Below are 19,674 nucleotides of genomic sequence, written 5' to 3' on the forward strand. Positions count from 1 at the left end.
CATCTCTTGCGGGTTATTGGGCCCTGCACCGGGTGTGTTGAAGAGGTTTCGAGGATCATAAGCCGGAGGGAGCCGAGATTGAGCCTTCTGACATCTCCTTCTCATGACCACATTGGATGCATTCTGATCCATTGTGAGCCGGAAATACTGCGCCTGAATCAGCCGAGTTTGGGCGTCCAGAGCCGCCCGCTCTGCAGCCATCCTGACTCCTTCCGCTGCCAGATCTTCCTTGGCCTGCACTATATCCAGCTTTAACTATGCCACTTCTGCATCATGTTGAGCTTGATCCGCTGGGATGACCGTGGCGGTTAACAGGGTGGTCATCCTATCCGTGAGATCCATCAGCACCTGAGCCGGCGAATGCACAGGGCCTCCTGCCCCGGCTGCTGCTGAGCCAGAGATCATTGCTGCCGCAGCGGTGGAGTCTTGAATAGGTTGCGTGCCGGCCATGAAGATTCCAACCCGGCTCGGCGGCTCAAAGGGGTCCGGAATACTGTTGCCATCGGAACAGCCACCAAGCCCGCCGTCTTGAAGTTGATACAATGAGTCCGTCTCACCTTTGGACGACTCACCATCAGAATAGATGGTTGTCTCACCGCCAGATGCAGATCCTTCAGAGAGTCCTCCGTGGATGCATCCCACGAAGGCACGCTTCAAGGCAGGCAGAGTCCGGGCGGGTCTCGCACGCTGAGCCGTCTCGACGAGGTCGGTGCAGATGTCCGGCTCAGAGCCCGGCTCACCGATCTTGCCAATGAAAACTTGGATTCCGCCGAAGGGGACCCGGTACCTGTACTCAACTGAGTCGGCGTCGGGGCCCCAGCCTGCGTCGTCGATGTAGAGCTTGCCGCGACGACTCTTGGTCATCCGGCCCATAGCGTATCCCTTGAGCCCTTCGAAGTTGCCCTTCAAGAACTCAAATCCATCGTGCGCTGGCCCCATGGTGGGCGCCAACTGTCGTGGAATTGTCATGGCAGATGTCCTCGTGAAAGGACTTAGTCGTGGAGCCATCGCAACTAGGAAGCTTAATAGGGTTAAATCGGGACAAAGGACACGAGGATTATACTGGTTCGGCCCCTTACGGTGAAGGTAAAAGCCTACGATCCAGTTTGGAGTGAGATTGCTTATGTCTCGATAACCAGGGAGCGAATCGCTTGACCTAGCTCTCGATCTGATGTTACCTGCCCTGAGCCGCCGCCGGGTTATCCCTTTATATACAGAGGTTGACGCCCAGTGGCTCTCAGAGTCCCGGCCGGCTCATAAACAGTGTACGGTTGGGTTTCTTAACTATTCTTGCCTTACAATACAAGTCATGTACATATGGCGGTTTATCACTATGGGCCTTAAGTCGCCTCTGGGCTTTGGGCCCTTAACTGAACCACCATCTTCAACCTTGGTCTTGGGCTTCGAGTACACTCATAGTTATAACCCGGCCCCTCCTGGCGGGTCATACCAGTAGTTATATCCCCAACACATACCTCTTTGAAAGAATTCTTAAACCTGTAGGATTAAGATGACATGATATTTCAATTCTATATTTTTCTTCTAACATGTTTTTAGAATCCTGTGAAACCGTTGTCCCAAAACCACATACCCTAAATACACCTTACCCAAGTCTCTGGGTTCTTGAGGCCCGGAAGGGAGAATGGTGGAGCTGTGGGGTTACTCCTTGCCATGATGGGCTAGGGTACGACTCGTTGCTGCCTCTCGGAAGCATTCCAATCACGTCGCCGTGATACACACATATTCACACACAAACAAACACAGAAGGCAATAAGTTATTGAGTTGCGATCGACATGGCTTTTCAACGATTCCCGATGACTAAGCCGTTCGGCAGCCTTTTCCGACGTCACACTCATAGCTAGTGTCAAGAGGAAAAGCCAACATTTTAAAAAAACACCATTTTTTTGTTTTTCTCTCTTACTCTTCGTGAGTTGGTTTTCATTTGGTCTTTCCAGTCGCTTGGTTCCTCTAACTTTGTGCAGGAGCGACTAAGTTTTTACGCGGATGAGAGACGGTGCCCACATGTATGTGTGCTAGTGATGCACCTTTGGCTCAACATCACCACGAGCGCTGAGGGGCATCACCGCCCTTCAAATGTCCTCTTCACCGACAACCTCTACAACGCCCATGGCGGGAGGGCCGGGTGCCAAGGTCCCCATTGCCGAACGGCCTCCTCACATGGCGCCAAGCCATGTCGCCAAGATGTTGGCAACCACACTACTTCAACCTACGTCGCTAACATCGAGGGCGGCGTCGCCCCTCAGTGTTAGCACTTCGCCGCTTCCACTACAACGACAACACCGGGGGCGACGCTAGGGCCTCGATCATTTGCGTTGAAGGTGCCGTCCCCGCATGACAATGTCTTCAACACCACAAGCCATAGGCATCGTCAACAACGGCAACACCCAGCCTCGAGCCGGGCTACTGACACTGAAGGTGGCCTCGCCCCTCAGTCGTCAGCATTACGGCAACTCTACAACAACATCACCGGGGGCAACGCTATGCCCTCAAACATCTTCGGCGACAACAGCGGGCGTGCACAACGCTGTCGTCGCTACACCAGGTCGGCCTTGTCACCGACCCATCACACTCGGCGATAGGGCGAGATATCGATGGTGTTCCGATGTCCCGTCCGCATGGCCACACCGAGCTTAATTGTGGGAACAGTATAGCGCGCCAGCGCGGCCAGCGCGAAGCTGTGAAACCCTTCAGTCTCGTCGGCTGGCACCGTGCAACTAAACGGTCCAGACTTGTCTGATAAAACTTTCAGCATGCGGCATGGTGTTTCGCCGCGAACTATGGATGATGTGAGGAACGTTTGTTGACAGGCGTCGTGGCAGCAATATGACCCAACAAGGTACCTCAACCACTCTTTTGGCTTCGTCTCTGGCCAGTGCGGTTAGCGCGAAGTAGTTCAGTCTTGTCGGCTGGCACCGTGCAACTAACGATCTTGACGTGTCTGATTTTTTTTGAACAAAAAATCTTGACGCGTCTAATAAAACCTTCAACGCGCGGCATGGCTTTTTGCCGCGCACTGAGGAAGACCCGAGCTTACTTTGTTGCCAGGCGCCATGACAGCAACGTGGCCCAACAAGGTATCCCTCTCTATATTAATTTTTTTTTCTTCTCTTCTCGTTCTTCTCTCTCCCTTCTCAGTATTGGCGAAATCACCCGCCGAGAGCCGGAAGTGTATTTCTTTGGTATATGCATGTGAAGGGTGATCTGTGGCCAAGTATTTTTGCCTACCTGGCTCTGTTGCTTATACAAAGAAAAGAGACGACGTAGAGGCACACGAAGTAATCGGGCAGCACGTTGTCAAGTCATGCCTGGCTGACAGGTGCTACGCTTTGTCATGCCTGTTCGGCAGGTGCTACGCACGACAGATGGACGAGCATAGGGAGGGGGTGCTGTTGGGTGCCATGGTGGCATCGACGGATGGCCGGACTAGCAAGGATGATGCAGATCTCTCTCCTGAAGATGGGCCAGCGGTTCGATGATGATAGCAGCTTCTAAAACGTGTGCATGTGGTGTACGCTCTAGGTCTGCTGCACCGGCTGTTGATTCTGATATGTTATGTGGATGGATCGGCGACGACACTAGTTTTAGATATGAGGAGTGAGAGCACTCCACATTATCGCATTTGTAGGTGTGAGTGGTGGCTTCGGATGGCTTGATGTAAGTTCTTGTCAGACCTTTGTTGAATAAGTAATAAAGATGGCTGCATGCATCGATTGATGCAGAGGCCGGGGAACTTAACCTCCTTTTTAAAAAAAAAACATAAAGGCCATTGCTATGAAAGAGCTGCGAGAGAGAAAGCAGTCGCGGGTGGATAATGTCCGAGAAGGATTGGATTGAGCAATGCATCACCCACCTCGCTCAAATTTGTTCTTTTTTTCTTGAGAAATCCTCGCTCAAATTTGTGAGCAACCAGGCCAGGCCACCTACGGCCTCTTCCCTTAGGGTGTGGCCGGCCTGCCCGTGCTCAACAACGGCAGCGTCGTCGGCTTCTTCGGCCGTGCCGGAGACGGGTACCTCCACGTTATTGGCTTCGACGTCCTCCCCGAGGCCAGTCTCGCATCTCTAATAATATTTATATTTAATGAACATTTAAAAAATGTCATGTAACATATTTTTAAATGCATGACTATTTTTTCAATGACATGAATAGTTTTTGTATGGTGCGGACATTATTTACAAACACTCGAACAAAGTTGTACATTTTCATGAGTATTTTAAAAATATGTCATGAACATATTTTTGAACATGTGAACATTTTTAGAGTATAACTAATATTTGTTTGAAAGGTAGTATGAACAGCTTTTTAAATTAAGTGGAAACATTATTACGTTTCATGAATTATTTTAATGCAACGGTTAATTTTCTTGAACATTTAACTAAGTAATTTTTGAAATATCTTTTTTGAGGGGATAAAGGGACAAAAGAAAAAGATAAAAGCAAATGGAACTAACTAACGACAGTTACTTCCCCGCAAAAATTAAAAAAACTAATGACAGTTACTGGATTGCAAGCTACATACCATTGTTAGGGCGAGGCGAACGTCCGTCTCGCAGTAAGCGAGGCGTAGCTGTCTATTGGGCCGGAACAGTACTGGCTCAGCTGTCTATTGGGCAGCGCTTTTTCTCGCGTCAGGGTTGGCCTCACCTCGCTACTATTGGGCCGGCACAGTACTGGCTCAGCTGTCTGTTCGTTCTTTATTCTCTTCTCCTATGTTTCGTTCCTTTTCTCTTTTCTTCTTTGGTTTGTATTTTGGAAATATTCTAGATATATATTCAACACTTCATTAGTTAAGTTTTTAAAAGTGTTCACTGTGCATTGTTAATAAAAATGTTTGTACCATTCAAAAACATGTTTCACATGAATTCAAAAAATGTTCAGCGTATATTTGAAAAATGTTTAACATATATCAAAAAAAAGTTCAAACATGTATTTTGTAAATGCTCATCATGCATTGAAATTTTTTCAGCATATATCAAAAAATGTACAGCATGCAACGTGTATTTGAACAATGTTATTTGCTAAATGTTTCACATTTATTACAAAATGTTCAATGTATATTAAAAAAAATGTTGGTGACATTAAAATAACCACGTGGTGCAAAAATATGTTTTTTGAATTTTTTTAAAATTAATACAATATAAAAAATGCTCACGTAATTTGAAGAAAAACAGCATAGAATAAAATGTTCTCGACATTTCGAAAAAAAATATTCATGAGTTCGAAAATATGTTCATGTCATTGTTTGTAAAAATATATATGTATAATATATTAAATGTTCAGGATTTGTTTTAAAAAAAATCGGTTCATCCACAAAATGATTGTGACATTTAACAATCTATTCATGCATTTAAAATATTATGCTCGTCCCATTTAAAAAAAAAGTTCATACAGTGTAAAATAATGTTGTAGGCCAAGACAAAGAGAATGAGAGGGCCGGTCAAGGCACCCATGGCAAGGGTGCCTGGACCGGCTGTCCCGCGGCATGCGGAGCGTTGTCTAGTGGCCTTGGAGGGCTTATTGTCAATCTGTATCATGTGATTTAGTACATGAGGGGGAGCGCTCGGTAGTCATGTCCCGGGGATGTAGCCACGTTGGTGAACTTTATTATCACTCGGTGTTGCCCTCGGAGTTTCTTTGTATACAAATGTTGGTTTGTCATGGTACCAACTCAGAACGTGCAGGAATATTTATTTATTTAGGTATACAAATTGGAGGGCCATGTAAAAACAGTTAGTCTGTGCGAGCACTGTGTTGGGTTGTAAATTAAGCGTCTGTTTTCCTTTCTTTCTTTCTCATGGCATGCTCCAAAGCAACACATTGACATACTACAAAATGATCATTGGAAAAGGTGGCACCTTTTCTCGTATTATTTGCCAAGTAGAAAATGCTACTGTACTTTCTTGGGGTATTTTACCCAATCGCTTTGACTTGATGATAGGCTCTCTGGGTCAATCAAAAACCGCACGTTGGCATTCTCTTTGGTGACATTTAGCATGTTCTGACTTAATGATAAGATCAACACACTGATTGTCCCCACCAGTGGAGTCAACACACTGGTCAGTCAACAGTTCTGCAAAGCCTCAGCTCACAACGAGTTGAATATACAGAGATAGCGAGGGCACTGTTCGAACTGAATAGGAGAACCTCAGTTCACTAGCACTGTTATCGCCGTCACCAGCGTTGCGACCACACTCACCGCTTACACTTGGGAGTATCCAACGCTTCTACGGAAGAGCAAGCAGAAACCGCACATGCACTTCACTATAAATAAGCTTTTGAAACAAATAATGGTTTGACCAATGTTTATACATTATTATTCTAATCCATAGCCACACATGGACATGATAGCATACTAGAGATCTGTATAAACGACTATATTGTGAATCCTCCAGAGGCTAAGAGGTCTTGAACGTATTGAAGCATTGACATCCACGCATCAAGCTTTTGGGACAAGTTGTATGTGAAAACCATCAGGAAACTGTAGTCCAGGAGAAAGCGCCATGGTTCCTCCCTTGACCGCTGTCCAACTGTACAAGGAAAAAACAAGTTTAAAATTCAGAGAGTCAAGATCTATGTACAATATTATACTTTTGTACTATATTGTATTTTTTGTAGTGAACACATTTAAGACGATCCATGTTAATTACATCCATGGATGTAGCACTAATCTTAAAAACTAGTTATCTGCTAATAAACTTGCATGTATAACAATTCGTGCTTAGGATTCTATTGGCGCTAGCAACTTTGATAGTTGATTTCTTACGAACATGCATTTAAATGATTATAAAATTATATTGTTAAACTATGTTATATGAATACTTATCATATGTTTTATTTAATCAAATACAAATGATTTTTACCAATTAGTGTTCAATGATAGAAATTCGACTACACAGTTATGACCAAGCCATAAATTTTGGAGCAAGCGGTGGTAGAAAATGCATTTTACAGAAATAGAAACTTCCATGTAGGATATAATGACAACAAACAAGATCCATCTTCTATTTCTGCAATTGTCAGTCATACAAATAATATAAGCCTATTAAGGAAATATATAAAAATGGGTTTATACAACATAATTGTTCCGTTGAAGTTAAATTCACTCTCCTACTTCTCATGTTACCAACAATAATAAGGATGCTCCATTGGATGCAAGCAGAAATCTAGAACTACATGATTAAGCACTCACATGCCTATTGTTAAATAAGAAGCAATCAATACTAATAATTAATATTTTGAGTAGATGAAAAAGCAATTCACCTATATTTGGTGACTAAGCAATGCAGGAAGATGGCCATTTGTAGCTTAGCAAAGTCGGCACCAACACATAATCGTAGCCCGCCTCCAAAGGCCATGAACTCCTTTGAGGAGCCACCAGCTGGTTCAGTAGTATCCTGTGTACAAAGTTGTCACAAGTTTTAGAGAGAGTTGTTTTTTGCTACAATAAATACTCCCCCTTTTGTTTGAAATTTTCCTAGAACTCTCCTTTTTAACGCTTTGCCAAGAAAAATATTTGGGATAAAAGAACCAAACATTATAACTAGCCATGTATTCTGCAATATTTTAGTTCCTTGTCGAAAAATTGTTTTTTATATTGTAATTCCTTCCTGAAAAATATTTCCAGTACCCTCCATGCCTAAATATTTTTCTTCAAAAGGATAAACTTTACTTAGTTTGAAGGCTACAGGTCATGAGCTACTTTTCCTTTATTAGAAAGGTTTTGAGCTACTATTTTCTCATAATATATAGATTTTCAGCTATGTCGTCGATGCATGTTAACTAAAAAATTAAAATCACATTAATATCTATTACACATTGTGATAAAATATCATATACTTTAGAAAAGTCGTATATCATTCAACCAGATTGTGTTGCTTTATAGTAAAAACATATGCACTGGTTTACTAGAATAACAAGGAATATCCCTTCGAAATTGATAAATTTGACAAACCTTCCACCTCCAGGGATTGAACACAGTGGGATCCTTGTAAACCGTAGGATCCAAATGAATGCTAGAAGGATTAACCATGATCTTTGATCCTTTTGGGAGAGTGTAACCTACAGAAATCATGAGCATATATAGAAGACATATTAAGACATTTAGTTAAAGTGTTATAGCTACAATATATAGTCTCTCTCCCCCAATTTCTGATTACAAGGAGGGTGCACACACTCCCTATACACGCACAAACATATTACATGTGTCTACCATTAGAGAGATGCTCCCATATCTATGGTAAAACTGTGTCTACCATAGCTTGCCACAGAACTAGTTAAGGGTCACTAAACTTTTAACAGTTTAAAAGTTATCAAACAATATGAAATAAATATGGGAGCATCTCTCTAATGTAATAAGATGATCCGACGGAGGGATTGACAAAATATGCATCTATGTGTCCTCGGCAAAAATAATAAGCATTTCAGCTCACTGCGACATAAATATATACTGAACTATTTGTTTTTTTGTCCAGGACACATACAGTCATATTTTTTTAATCCCTCCGTTGGATCATGTTATATTATAGGTGTGTCGGTTCAGTATTTTTTTTCAAAAATTTTGAGAACTTTTGCACCGTTGAAACCCTTAACTAGTTCTGTGGCAAGCACTTGTAGAAAATCCTATTCCTATATAGAATATCCTATTGTCCTACATGTCTCATGTCTTTGAACAATCTTCTCACCTTTAATATGAACTTCCTCTATTGCTTTTCTAAACATTAAGGGAGCAATGTTAGCCAGCCTTAATGCCTCATGTATGACCTACAAATAAGAACGAAGCTGATGAAATAATACAACTTGTAGAAGTGCTCATGTCACTAATTACACAATAAGAATGGTCCAGTTTACATCATGTGTGTATGGTTGATGTCATGAAAAAGATAGGCCAAAGAGAGACAAACTATATACATGAGATGTAAATTTCATGGACTTGTATTCCTCCCATGTGATTTCAGAGTCAGGATCAATCCTTCTTTTCCGAATGTTGTTGTGCTCCTCCTGGAAAATATAAATCTAGCTTAGTTAGTCATTTGTGTACATAAGTTACCTGATTTCATATATAACTATTTTCTTCAATTGTGCCCGACTTAATTAATTGTCTATATATATGGACAAGAAGTCCTATTGGTATTATTAGATGTAGTTATATCCACATATATTTCACATGACCTAAGGATTTTGGACATAACTGGGTATCTAGTGGTAGATTGGTAGTAATAGGAATATACAATACCACTTAGTTGTGACTACTTGTTGGTGGCATATGAGACAGAGGTATAACTACAACCAAGAGTAAGATGGATATTTCATATATGGATAATCATGTATATATGTTTAATAACCATGTACAGAAGTATAAACGCTAAATTAGTATATTGTGTGTAACAGAATGCACATACGTAGGTGTGTGTCTACTAGCGTGGTTGAAGAATTCTACTGTGTATGTCTATAGAGAAATATCCTTTTTAAACTGGTGATAAAAACACTGAAGTGGCGTCTTCTCTTTGTCGACACCTACTATTAGTTCCTGCAACGCCTTAGGATCATCGGCTAGAAACTTGAGTGCCGCAGTTATACCAGATGACGTGGTTTCAAAGCCTGCGAACAATAATAAGAAGAGCAAATCCAATGCAATTTTCTCATTCATTATAGTGTTCTTCTCCTTCATATCGTTGATCAAGAGATCGATAAAGTCAACACTCTCCCGATGTGTTTCCTTCTTCCTCTCATTTAGCATTTCCTGCAAAATCTTCATGACATTCTTCCGGCCCTAGGCAACGAGGAAATCATATATATAAGAAAATGATTTTTAATAGTGTAAAAAATATAGTTTGAATTTCTTGTGTAAAATCACATGCCTAAGCACCATGTGATCCCAATTAGTTAGGCTATATATACACACTATTTCCTTACCACTAGGTGCAATTGTTGTCTTGTGGGAATACTATTGGGTGCAATTGTACCGACATATTGTTTTATACTAGAATGTACTGGGGGATCCAGTCCAAATGGACGAGAGTGTCTATTAGTAGAATTGTTCATATGGATTTATTTATTTATGTTATGATATGAGGAAATATGAGCGTGGTAGTTGTCCCTAATTACCTGCATACATTTGTAGAATGCTGTGCCGGGAACGTAAAGTGGAAATGCTAGTAGTCCTTGAAGAAATGCATCGAATTGCTTCCACAACTTCCCATCCGATCTTGAGGAGTCATAGCTGATTAATCGCCTTGCCGTGATGCTGAATATCATCTACGATAAGGAAATTTTGGAGCTGCTTTAACCCTCATGTATATATAAGCTTTGCTTATTAAACAATAATAACTTGTAGTATATTCTAATTAATCAAGTTGTTTAGCTTAAACCACAACACCATTAACATAGGTAGAGGCTGATACAAGGACATACACTAGAGATTGCCTCTTTCACTTCGATGCTAGGATGATCAAGCCAGGAGAGTAGACTAGCCTGGGCCGTCTGCTGCACTTCATGGAGCAGAACTAGCCTGAGATTTTCTGGGCCAAAGAGCCGAAGTACCAGAGTCCTGAGGTGCTTGTGGAAGGTCCCAAGTGTCGCAATAATGCAGTCGGCTCCCATGATTCTCATGATTGACTCCGGATACCAAATTTGGAATAGCTTCTCCTCCTTTTGGAACACTAAGTTGTTCAACTCTGGATCCATGGAGACAATGAGGTCTTCACCAATCAAATTTGTCCTAAAAATTGGACCGTACCTGAAATTATAGCAGTCGTGAATTTAGTTTGATTGTGCATACATCGCCTGGTCAGTTCGTCCATCTAAATAGATCAACATTCCAATAAGATTGCCTTTATGGAATGATATCATACGACTAGTGACTCTTCTTTGTGTATAAAAAATGACACTTCATTGTATTTCTAAAATTATTTTGTGTTTTATCAACATATAATAATGTTTCTCCTGCCCAGGATAAGCTCATATGCTCTCATTTCTAGTTTATGGGACTCGACCCATAAATCACTGTGATCAAGGAGAGTCTAATTAAATGCTATACCACGTGTTAAATTACATGTATTAATCACCCTCCTTGATGCATTGGATGTTTTTAGTTAATACCATATTGAGAGCAAGAATTAGATTAAAAACAACAACTTGTAATTGATGATTGCATATTTCCAAAGCAAGTAATTAAATAAAAAAGGGATATGAGTTATTGCTTGCCTTACCACTAGAACTTCCATATTTTTTTGATGAGCCTAATAAACTAGAAAGGAAGGGGTTAAAAAATAGTGCCATTGTATAATCGTCTTCCTGCAATGGATGGTGAGTGATGAGCTTGCAACACCTCCTCGCTATTTGCACATAGTGAAGGGTGGTGAATGCTTTTTTATAGCACATATTCATACTACACTAGCTACATGGCAACTTCATCCTCAAAGAAAGAAAATACTATTGAAACTTACCCCCTGGAATGCAGCTTTATTGTGCTTGACAAAAAATAGGAATGTCCAAACATACCACGAATTGGATAAATTGTTGGAGTAAGAAAATATTCTAAATTTTGGATTCACTAATTAAGTAATTATTGAGTATTTTTTTGCTATATAAGAATTGCTCCAGGTAGAGTTAATATTTGGTAAGAACAAGTTTGGTTCAAAGCCACATCTTGTCAAACTTTGCCAGGTAGAGTGTATGTGTGCACTAATAGGCTATTATTTGTTTCACTATCATAATTGTGGCTTGTTTTGCTTCCTTAACTAATTGTTACACTCTTCATATACTCATTTGCCAAAAAAATAGCTTGGAACTTGTGGCGAGCAATTTCTTGACCATGATTTCTTGACTTGCTAGTCAACTACAGTTTGGCAGAAAAACATTGCCAAATATGGTTATGAAACAATCAGACACGGTCTATATTAAACATGTACCTCTCTTAGTTCATTAATTTGGTGATTTTTCCAAATTACAGACCAAATTCATCACATCTTTAGTTACGATTTTCTGTGTATGGATATTGATATTTTTTAGTCTAAGGTTTGAGATCAAGTACATGTAGGATTTATGAGATATCGCTTGAGTTGCTAGTTTATTGAGGCCAAGACAAGTTGAGCACATTGTATCGATGGAGTATGGCTTTGATGTTATGAATAAACCTAGCTAGAAAAATCAAAATAATTAGTTTTCCAGTCTCTTAATTAGGCTGTGGTGACTTAGTCAATCTGAAGACTTGTCAGCTCAGTCTTTCAGAGATGCTCATAGTCGCAGGGTGTGCATGTGCGTTCATAGGGGTGAGTGTATGTGCGCATATGTGAACGCCTGCGTATGTTCTATGTTTATTTCAAAAAGAAGAAGTTTTGTTCAAAGTATTGTGCAAACATTGCGGAACACTTTTTCTGCGAGTGCACATACTTTTGCGATGGTTAAAGAATCGCCCTTTGATCTTCTGTGTCTATCTATCTTTCTATTTCTTCTACTTGATCCACGAAGACATATGTGAAGATAACCATATACTTCTATGTTTTACTTCATTTTGATGTTGTTTGCTCGATGCATATGTCGAGACATGAGGACCTCATCTAAATCAGGTGTCTCACTGCAACAACTGTACCATGACAGTTAAACCAGTGCCCCCGCACGGTTATGGTGGAGCATCTGGTGCCATGCATTTCGCACATGCTGCTGCTACACCTAGTGCATGTTCTAGGGTTCTGGAAGTGAGAGCAGTCATGATGCATTTCATGTGAAGAGGAATGACATACATGGATGTCAGCCCATGGTGCATTTGACGACATATCATCCAGTGGGGCATGACTTTTCACCCGACCCTCCAAAGAGCCGTGCTAATCCAGGGGTTGTTGGTGTGTTGATTAATTCACAAGGGGTTATTGGGATGTTTTGTCACAAAAACACGGCCACATATTTGTACATCATGTCTTTTATTTATTTATTTTTCTGTAAAAGATTTTTCTTAACGGGAAGGCAATGTTTCTGCGGAGTGCCAAAAGAAAACTTATTACTTTGGAGAACAATAATATCCAATCTAGGCGTGTGCATGCATGGGTCGTCATGGATGAGTAAAATCCGTCAACCATTTAAATAAGTTTTTTTAACACACCCTTTAAATAAGCTAGAGAGGGTATTTACATGGTTCTATTTAACTACACCTAACAGTAACGTACGTGGGAGCATATATATGATGATTACGTACGTAATCCATGCATCCATGCACGCCTAGATTGGATAGTAATTTCCCAGCCAAAGAAGAAGAAGATTGTATAGTACTCCCTCTATAAAGAAATATAAGATCGTTTAGATCACTACTTAAGTACCTATCCAGGCGTCGCTTCAAGAAGGGGCTGAGCTCCAGCGATGGGTTCCGGGCAAAGAACTCGAGCGTCTCCCCGAGGAGCGGGAGACCCCTTGACCCCGGCGGCAGCAGTGCCCCTGCGCTGCATCGTGGACCCATGTTCCATCTCATGACCAAATGGATTAACCACGCAGCTAACATGCCCACGGCCACGGCCACGAGAACAACCCAAGGCATGGCCGGAGCCGCAGGGAGCAGACTGCCCGACATGTGCTGCTTGGGTTTTAGGCTTATGTGTATTGCACTACCACTGCATGCGATGGATCGATTATATATAGAGAGAGAATTGGCATGTCCCTTCTATCTCTATCTACAAGAGAATAAACGTGCAGTTCGTGGGCAAGACTATTCCTTGTCTCAACAAATTAATGTTCCGAAATTTCTAGCATACTTCCTGTTAGTATTACGATGAAAACATATAAGAGGCATTTGGTTCACGACAGGTAACATTTTCTGTAATCAGAATGCATTGTGTTAGGCTGGGGATTGGGTGATTACGTAATGTGTTTGGTTCAACGAAGGGTGTGGTTTCCTAAAACAGAGCATCCGGAAAAGAAATTCGTGGGCAAGACTATTCCTTGTTTGAAGACTATTCCTGACGGCTATATAAACCTGGTCATAGATCCGAAATTAATGTTCCAAAAATTTTATCATACTTCCTGTTAGTATTAAGTATTATTACAACAAAAACATGTAGTGTTACACCGACGTGCACGATGCTTCTCTGCTCTACCATCGAATATATTGCTACCTCCTCCAAATTCTGTAAATTATATGGGCGACGCTACGCGTCCGCCGGTGGATTTATTGAAAACATCCACCGCCTCCTACGCCGCTGGATTGAGCCACAAAATAGCCGCCGGATCTCGACAATGAGGTTTGTCAAGAATTGCAACAAGGTAGATGTTGCAGAGCTCGCGCTACAATAGTTGCTTTGTTGCGAAACCAGCAAAGCATCATTTTCGCCAGAAATTTGATTTTATCTTCACCTTTTTTGCAACATAGATGATGCTGCGGGAGGACTTTTGCAATAGAGGTGGTGTTGCAGATTTTTTTGTGTCTTTCACCTTTTTGTGCAACATAAATGATGTTATGGGAGGACTTTTGCAACAGTGGTGGTGTTGCAGAATTACTATTTTTGTCTTTCGGCTTTTTTGCAACATAGATGATGTTGCGGGAGGACATTTCCAACATGAATCATGTTGCAGAAAAAAATTCACTGAAAATGATCATGTTGTCTGCGCTGTATATTGAGGAATTTCTGAAACAGAGATGATGTTGTGGGAGGATTTATGCAACAAGGCCCTTGTTGCGAAAAGTATAAAAATTAAAAGCATCTCCAACTGAAGTGACGACGAAGGGCGAGAGGGGAGGCCGAGGCGGCACAGCTGGACCGATGGTGGCCGGAGTGGAGCTCGAACTTGCATGCTCGAGCGGCGGCCATGACTGCGGGCATAGGGAGCGCTAGGAGAGTAAAAGGAGGAGAGGAGAAAGGACGGCCAGCAGCGTCCTCCGATGATCACCGGGCGGTGGCGGTCCTGGAGCACGGCTGCAGGCGAGAGGGTGTGAGCGAGATTGAGAGAGGAAGTAGAAAATAACAAATGGACAAGAAGCATGAAGAGGGGATAAGGATAAGGACAGGTGGTAAATGTACGAGACAACGGACGCAGTGCCTATAATCTACCGGTTGATGGGAAACTTTTCCCAAATTATATTGCTACATGCTTTCAAAAGACCAACGGTCAGTGGTTCGAATTCTGGCAGATAATAATCATCTAGTGGCACACATAGAGGATCAGATTGAGTGCACACGAGACAAAGGATTTACCAAGCTTCGCGGGTACTCCGTTGCTAGTAATTGGCTCACTTGTTGGTATGGGCGACGAAGCAACCGATGAATCATTTGAGTGGGCCATCGGCTACCCTGATGTTGTAAAGGCTTGTGGTGAGGTGACACGTTTCATGGATGATTTGGCTGCATTCAAGGTATATAATATAGTCTTGATTATATCCAAATGTTTTACAACACCTGCCAGAGTCACTAACCTAATTATGTGGTTGCTCTGGCAGCATTACAAGAACAAGCTGGACGTGTCGAGCTCCCTAGAGAGCTACGTGAACCAGCATCGTGTTACAAGCGAGATGGCCATCGCCGTGCTGGATAACCTGGTCGAAGATGCATGGAAAACCACAAACCAGGCACGATTTGGCCGCCGTGCACTTCTTCCTTTTGTCAACCGGGTCACCAACCTCACCAAGAGCATGACCTTGTTGTTCCGCGACAAGAATGACCTCTACACGTTCAGCCGTGGAAACAAGGACAGGACCCGGCAGCATTTCATCGACCCTATCCCCCACTAGATTGAACTAAATGTGAATGCATGGATGGATCGACTAACTTCTATCCGCCTCCCTCCCATTATTAATTGAGTATTCTTTTTTCAAAACCTTAACTCTTGAGATCAAAGTGTGCTTCTGAATTTCAAGCTAGTAAGAATGCGTTCAAGCATTGTGCGTGTGTTCGTGTAGTAATAATATTTTGTTTCCCTATGGGTCTCCTTTGAGTTACGGGAATTTCGTACAAATTTTACGAGATAGGATTTCTATAGGCAAATTTGTCTTAGAGTCCTCTGGTTTGTAGGACATGAATTTCTTTTCCTATAAAGGACTGGTTTTATCCTTCACATTTCAAAGAGAAAAACATTAGCTACTATCATATGAACCAAATGTCATCTCATTTCCTCTAGGAACTGCGATGCATGACATGTCAGGCCTCCTTTTGCTTATAGGAATTCTGTAGTTACCCTAAAGAATTGGAATTTTATAGGAAAGTTTCATTTGAGACCATTTGTTTCAGAAGAATAGAATCTTAGTCCTTTACAGGATAGGAATCAATCCTTTGTATTTCCAATGGAAAAAAAATCCTAGACCTAATGAAAGAAAAGCATGCATAACATGGCCTATCGCATACGCAACGTCCTGAGGAATGTTACCTTTCATCTCTTGCCTCGTACATGAACGTACGAATCGATGGCATACGTAGTTTGCGATTTACTTCAGCCAGCCAGCACTACAGCACTGCCGTACCAATGAGAAAATATAAGTCAGTCCGTGCAAACGAGAAAAATATAAGTCAGTGCCGTACAAATGAGATAATATATACGTTTTTCGAAAAGGGAGATAATATACACGTGGCCATGAGGATCGATTACAAAGATATTATAACCTTCGCCATAGGCGTAAACGATGGCAGTTTTTTTTTTCATGGTAATACATGTCTCATTTATATCATAAGGATCATAGTACAAGTCACGTACATACCGACCTGACAAGACTGAAAAGACAATAGAACGCTAGCCTTTGCACACAAGTACAGTAGCCAAGAAGTAAAATTACAAATAAGACTAAAGAATCCTCTGATCTTGACACTAACGCCCGTCACCTGCCTCTGGCACCATCATAGCAGCCACCAAAGGTGAAAATGACGGATCACCTCCACACCCGAGCTCGACGCGGCTCCATCGCTGATATGCAGCTTTGCGGACCTCCAAGGTGGCTCGCCAATAAAGACGAAGTCATTGCCGTTGAACGAATCAGACCGGGGCAACACCCCGGACACGCCATCGAATTTCAGATCTGGCACCCTCGCCCAACTAAGACGTTGGAGGAGGAAACCATACCTGCCTGCCATGAACCCAGATCCACTATCTTCCAGATGCCGTTGATGCAGACCACAATCTGCATCCGCCCCTGGACTACCTCCCAAGCTCCACGCCGGCGCTGGAGCAAACGCCATCGCTACGGCGGAGCCCGAGGACACAGGTCCACCACGAGGATGCCGCCGCCGCCGCACCATCCTTGCTTGAACAGTCTGATTTCTAAATCCACCCCAAAAGCGGATCGCCTCGTCGGGGAAGGATCTGAAGATTTATTAGTCGGCGCCGTCATCATCACCACCGATGCCATGACGTGAACAACCCGAAATCCTTCACCCAAAATCCTAAAAAACTAATGCTTAAAACAATCCACACGCGTGGATCCGGCGACCCCCTACTACCAACGACCGAGGTCGTCAGTGGAGGGGAGCCGCCGGAGGACGACGGCGGAGGAAGGCGCCCTGGTGGCGGGAGGCGAGATCGCCTTTCTTTCTTCTCCTGAAAGAAAGAAAGCGACCCGTTTTTAAACGATGGCAGTCTTTGACGCCATATATATTGTGGCCATCGGTCCAGAGTGTACTTGATCGAGACGTACATAAACATATGGATTCATGGCGTACTTCCCCTGCAATTTACTTCAGCCAGCCAGCCAGCCAGCCATACAGTACTCCGTGCAAATGAGAGAATATAAGGCAGGCCGTACGAATGAGGAAATATACACGTGGGTCCATTGCAAAGATATTCTAACCTTGAACGCATAGAACCAAGGCATTTCTTATGGCCACACATACTGTGGTGATCGCTTGAGAGTGTATTTGATAGAGACTGTTGTATGTCTTGGCTGGTGATCAACTTTAACGTTAACGTGGAGCTCTTTCTTCTTTTCTTGACGAGACGAGCAGCAGGGAGCCCTCTGGCATCGTCGGATCTTGGAAGCCTGGTGATGGGCATGGATGTGTGCCGGTCCACCTCATATCCGGGGGACGTGGTGGATCCTGGCACTTGCCAGCGGGAGAGCTCTGTTTTTAGATGTTTCTTTTGGTTTTGTTAGGGTTTGTGTCCTACTCAGAAAGACGACATGGCAACTGCTCCCTAAGGATGGAATAACGGTCTCCTTGCCTAACCCCTGTTTTGGTGGTGCGTTTAGCTTCGTCGGATGGCGTGTGTAGTCTGTGTCTGCGGCAGATCTCGCAAGATTCAGTCGGTGGTTATCTTTGGTGAATCTACTCGGATCGGTCTTTGTTCGTCATTGTTCCTGTGTCTTCAAGTTTGATCCTTCCCATATATGCGTCTCTGTCCTATGGGGCCTTAGTATGACGACTTCCCGACTGTCTATTACAACAAGTTTTGCCTGGCTCCAACGAGGAAGGAGCGATAAAGGTTGGGTCCACGCTCACGATGTTTATATCTTCGATGCTTCAATTTGAGCCAATAAAATCCACTATTTGTCGAAAATGTAGTAATTGATTTCTTTTAGCTATGCACTCTTTCATCTGGTTTGCATACTAGTTTCATCTTAATATAATGTTTCTGAGGTTTGACCAAGTTTATGGTTTAAAATATCAACTTCACTGACATCATTAACATCATTCGCCCTGATATTCTTTTAATATTTTATTTATTTGGCATTGTAGGTGTTGATATTTCTGAATATAAAGTTAATCAAAATTTATAAATTCTGATTTAAGAAAATTTAATACAAAACGGTGGGATTATGTGGTTGCAAACCAATAGGGCTTCCAACTTTTTTTCTCCTACGAAATATGGAATTTGTGTGCTCGTAGAGAAACATGAGTAACAAGCACGTATGCATGGGTGAAGAAGTAAAATCAGAAATCCAAAGCATACATAAACTAAGCAATGTGCTCAGGGTGGGATGGACGGGGGTGAAGACGGGACGCAGACCTAGCCGGCCGCGAGGTAGCCTATGGTAGCGGGCTATAGTGGTGGTGCAACGAAATTGCTCTGCATACGATGAAAAGTGCGTACGATTTATGTACCACGTGATCTCACTCGTATGTGGAATTTAATCAACGGCTGCTGATGGCTGTCGTACAAAAATCGTACAAAGGTTGTCGTACGTGTAGCAGGTCTCGTGGTGCAACTAGGGGAAACGAATGTGAAATGTCGTACATGCACGTACGAATAGATGGCGTACGTGCCTTGCAATTTACTTCAGCCAGCCAGCCACACAGTACTGCCGTACCAATGAGAAAATATAAATCTGGCCGTATAAATGAGAAAAAATAAGCCAGTGTCGTACAAATAAGAAAATGTAAGCCCGCGCCGTACAAATGAGGAAATGTACACTTGGCCACGTGGGTTGATTGCAAAGATATTCTAATCTTGGCCATAGGCGTAAACCATGGCAGTCTCATGGCCACATATATTGTGGAGATCGCTCGAGGATGTACATGACTGAGACTGTTTTGTGGCTTGCCTGGCGATGAACGTTAACGTTAACATTAACATTAACGTCGACGTAGACCTTTATCTTCTTATTCTTGACGTGATGAGCTGCTGGGAGACCCCGGCATCGTCAGAGCCATGGAGAATATAAGTCGGCGAGGAGACACCATCCACTACTAGGGAAAACCTTATAGGTAGATGCTTACTAGTAGCGCGCACTAGTAGAAAACAGGGCTTTGGTC

The 19,674-nt window shown here is 42.5% G+C and overlaps 2 protein-coding genes across 2 annotated transcripts; one reads left to right on the forward strand and one right to left on the reverse strand.

The window, feature by feature from the left end:
* Positions 1-6,253: 6,253 nt before the first annotated feature.
* On the reverse strand, positions 6,254-13,598 carry LOC123048106 (cytochrome P450 87A3). Its single transcript, XM_044471275.1, has 9 exons — positions 13,330-13,598; positions 10,430-10,754; positions 10,124-10,273; positions 9,537-9,788; positions 8,927-9,016; positions 8,701-8,779; positions 7,971-8,077; positions 7,280-7,413; positions 6,254-6,546 (listed from the first exon to the last, which is right to left on the reverse strand). The coding sequence occupies exons 1-9, from the start codon at positions 13,575-13,577 to the stop codon at positions 6,456-6,458; spliced, it is 1,476 nt and encodes a 491-aa protein (XP_044327210.1). The 5' UTR covers positions 13,578-13,598; the 3' UTR covers positions 6,254-6,455.
* Positions 13,599-14,809: 1,211 nt separating this feature from the next.
* On the forward strand, positions 14,810-15,728 carry LOC123048108 (tau-cadinol synthase-like). The gene is made up of 3 exons (XM_044471276.1): positions 14,810-14,932; positions 15,159-15,353; positions 15,438-15,728. The coding sequence occupies exons 1-3, from the start codon at positions 14,810-14,812 to the stop codon at positions 15,726-15,728; spliced, it is 609 nt and encodes a 202-aa protein (XP_044327211.1).
* Positions 15,729-19,674: the final 3,946 nt, after the last annotated feature.

Source organism: Triticum aestivum, chromosome 2D (assembly GCF_018294505.1).
Source record: "Triticum aestivum cultivar Chinese Spring chromosome 2D, IWGSC CS RefSeq v2.1, whole genome shotgun sequence".
In the NCBI taxonomy this organism is placed as follows: Eukaryota; Viridiplantae; Streptophyta; class Magnoliopsida; order Poales; family Poaceae; genus Triticum; species Triticum aestivum.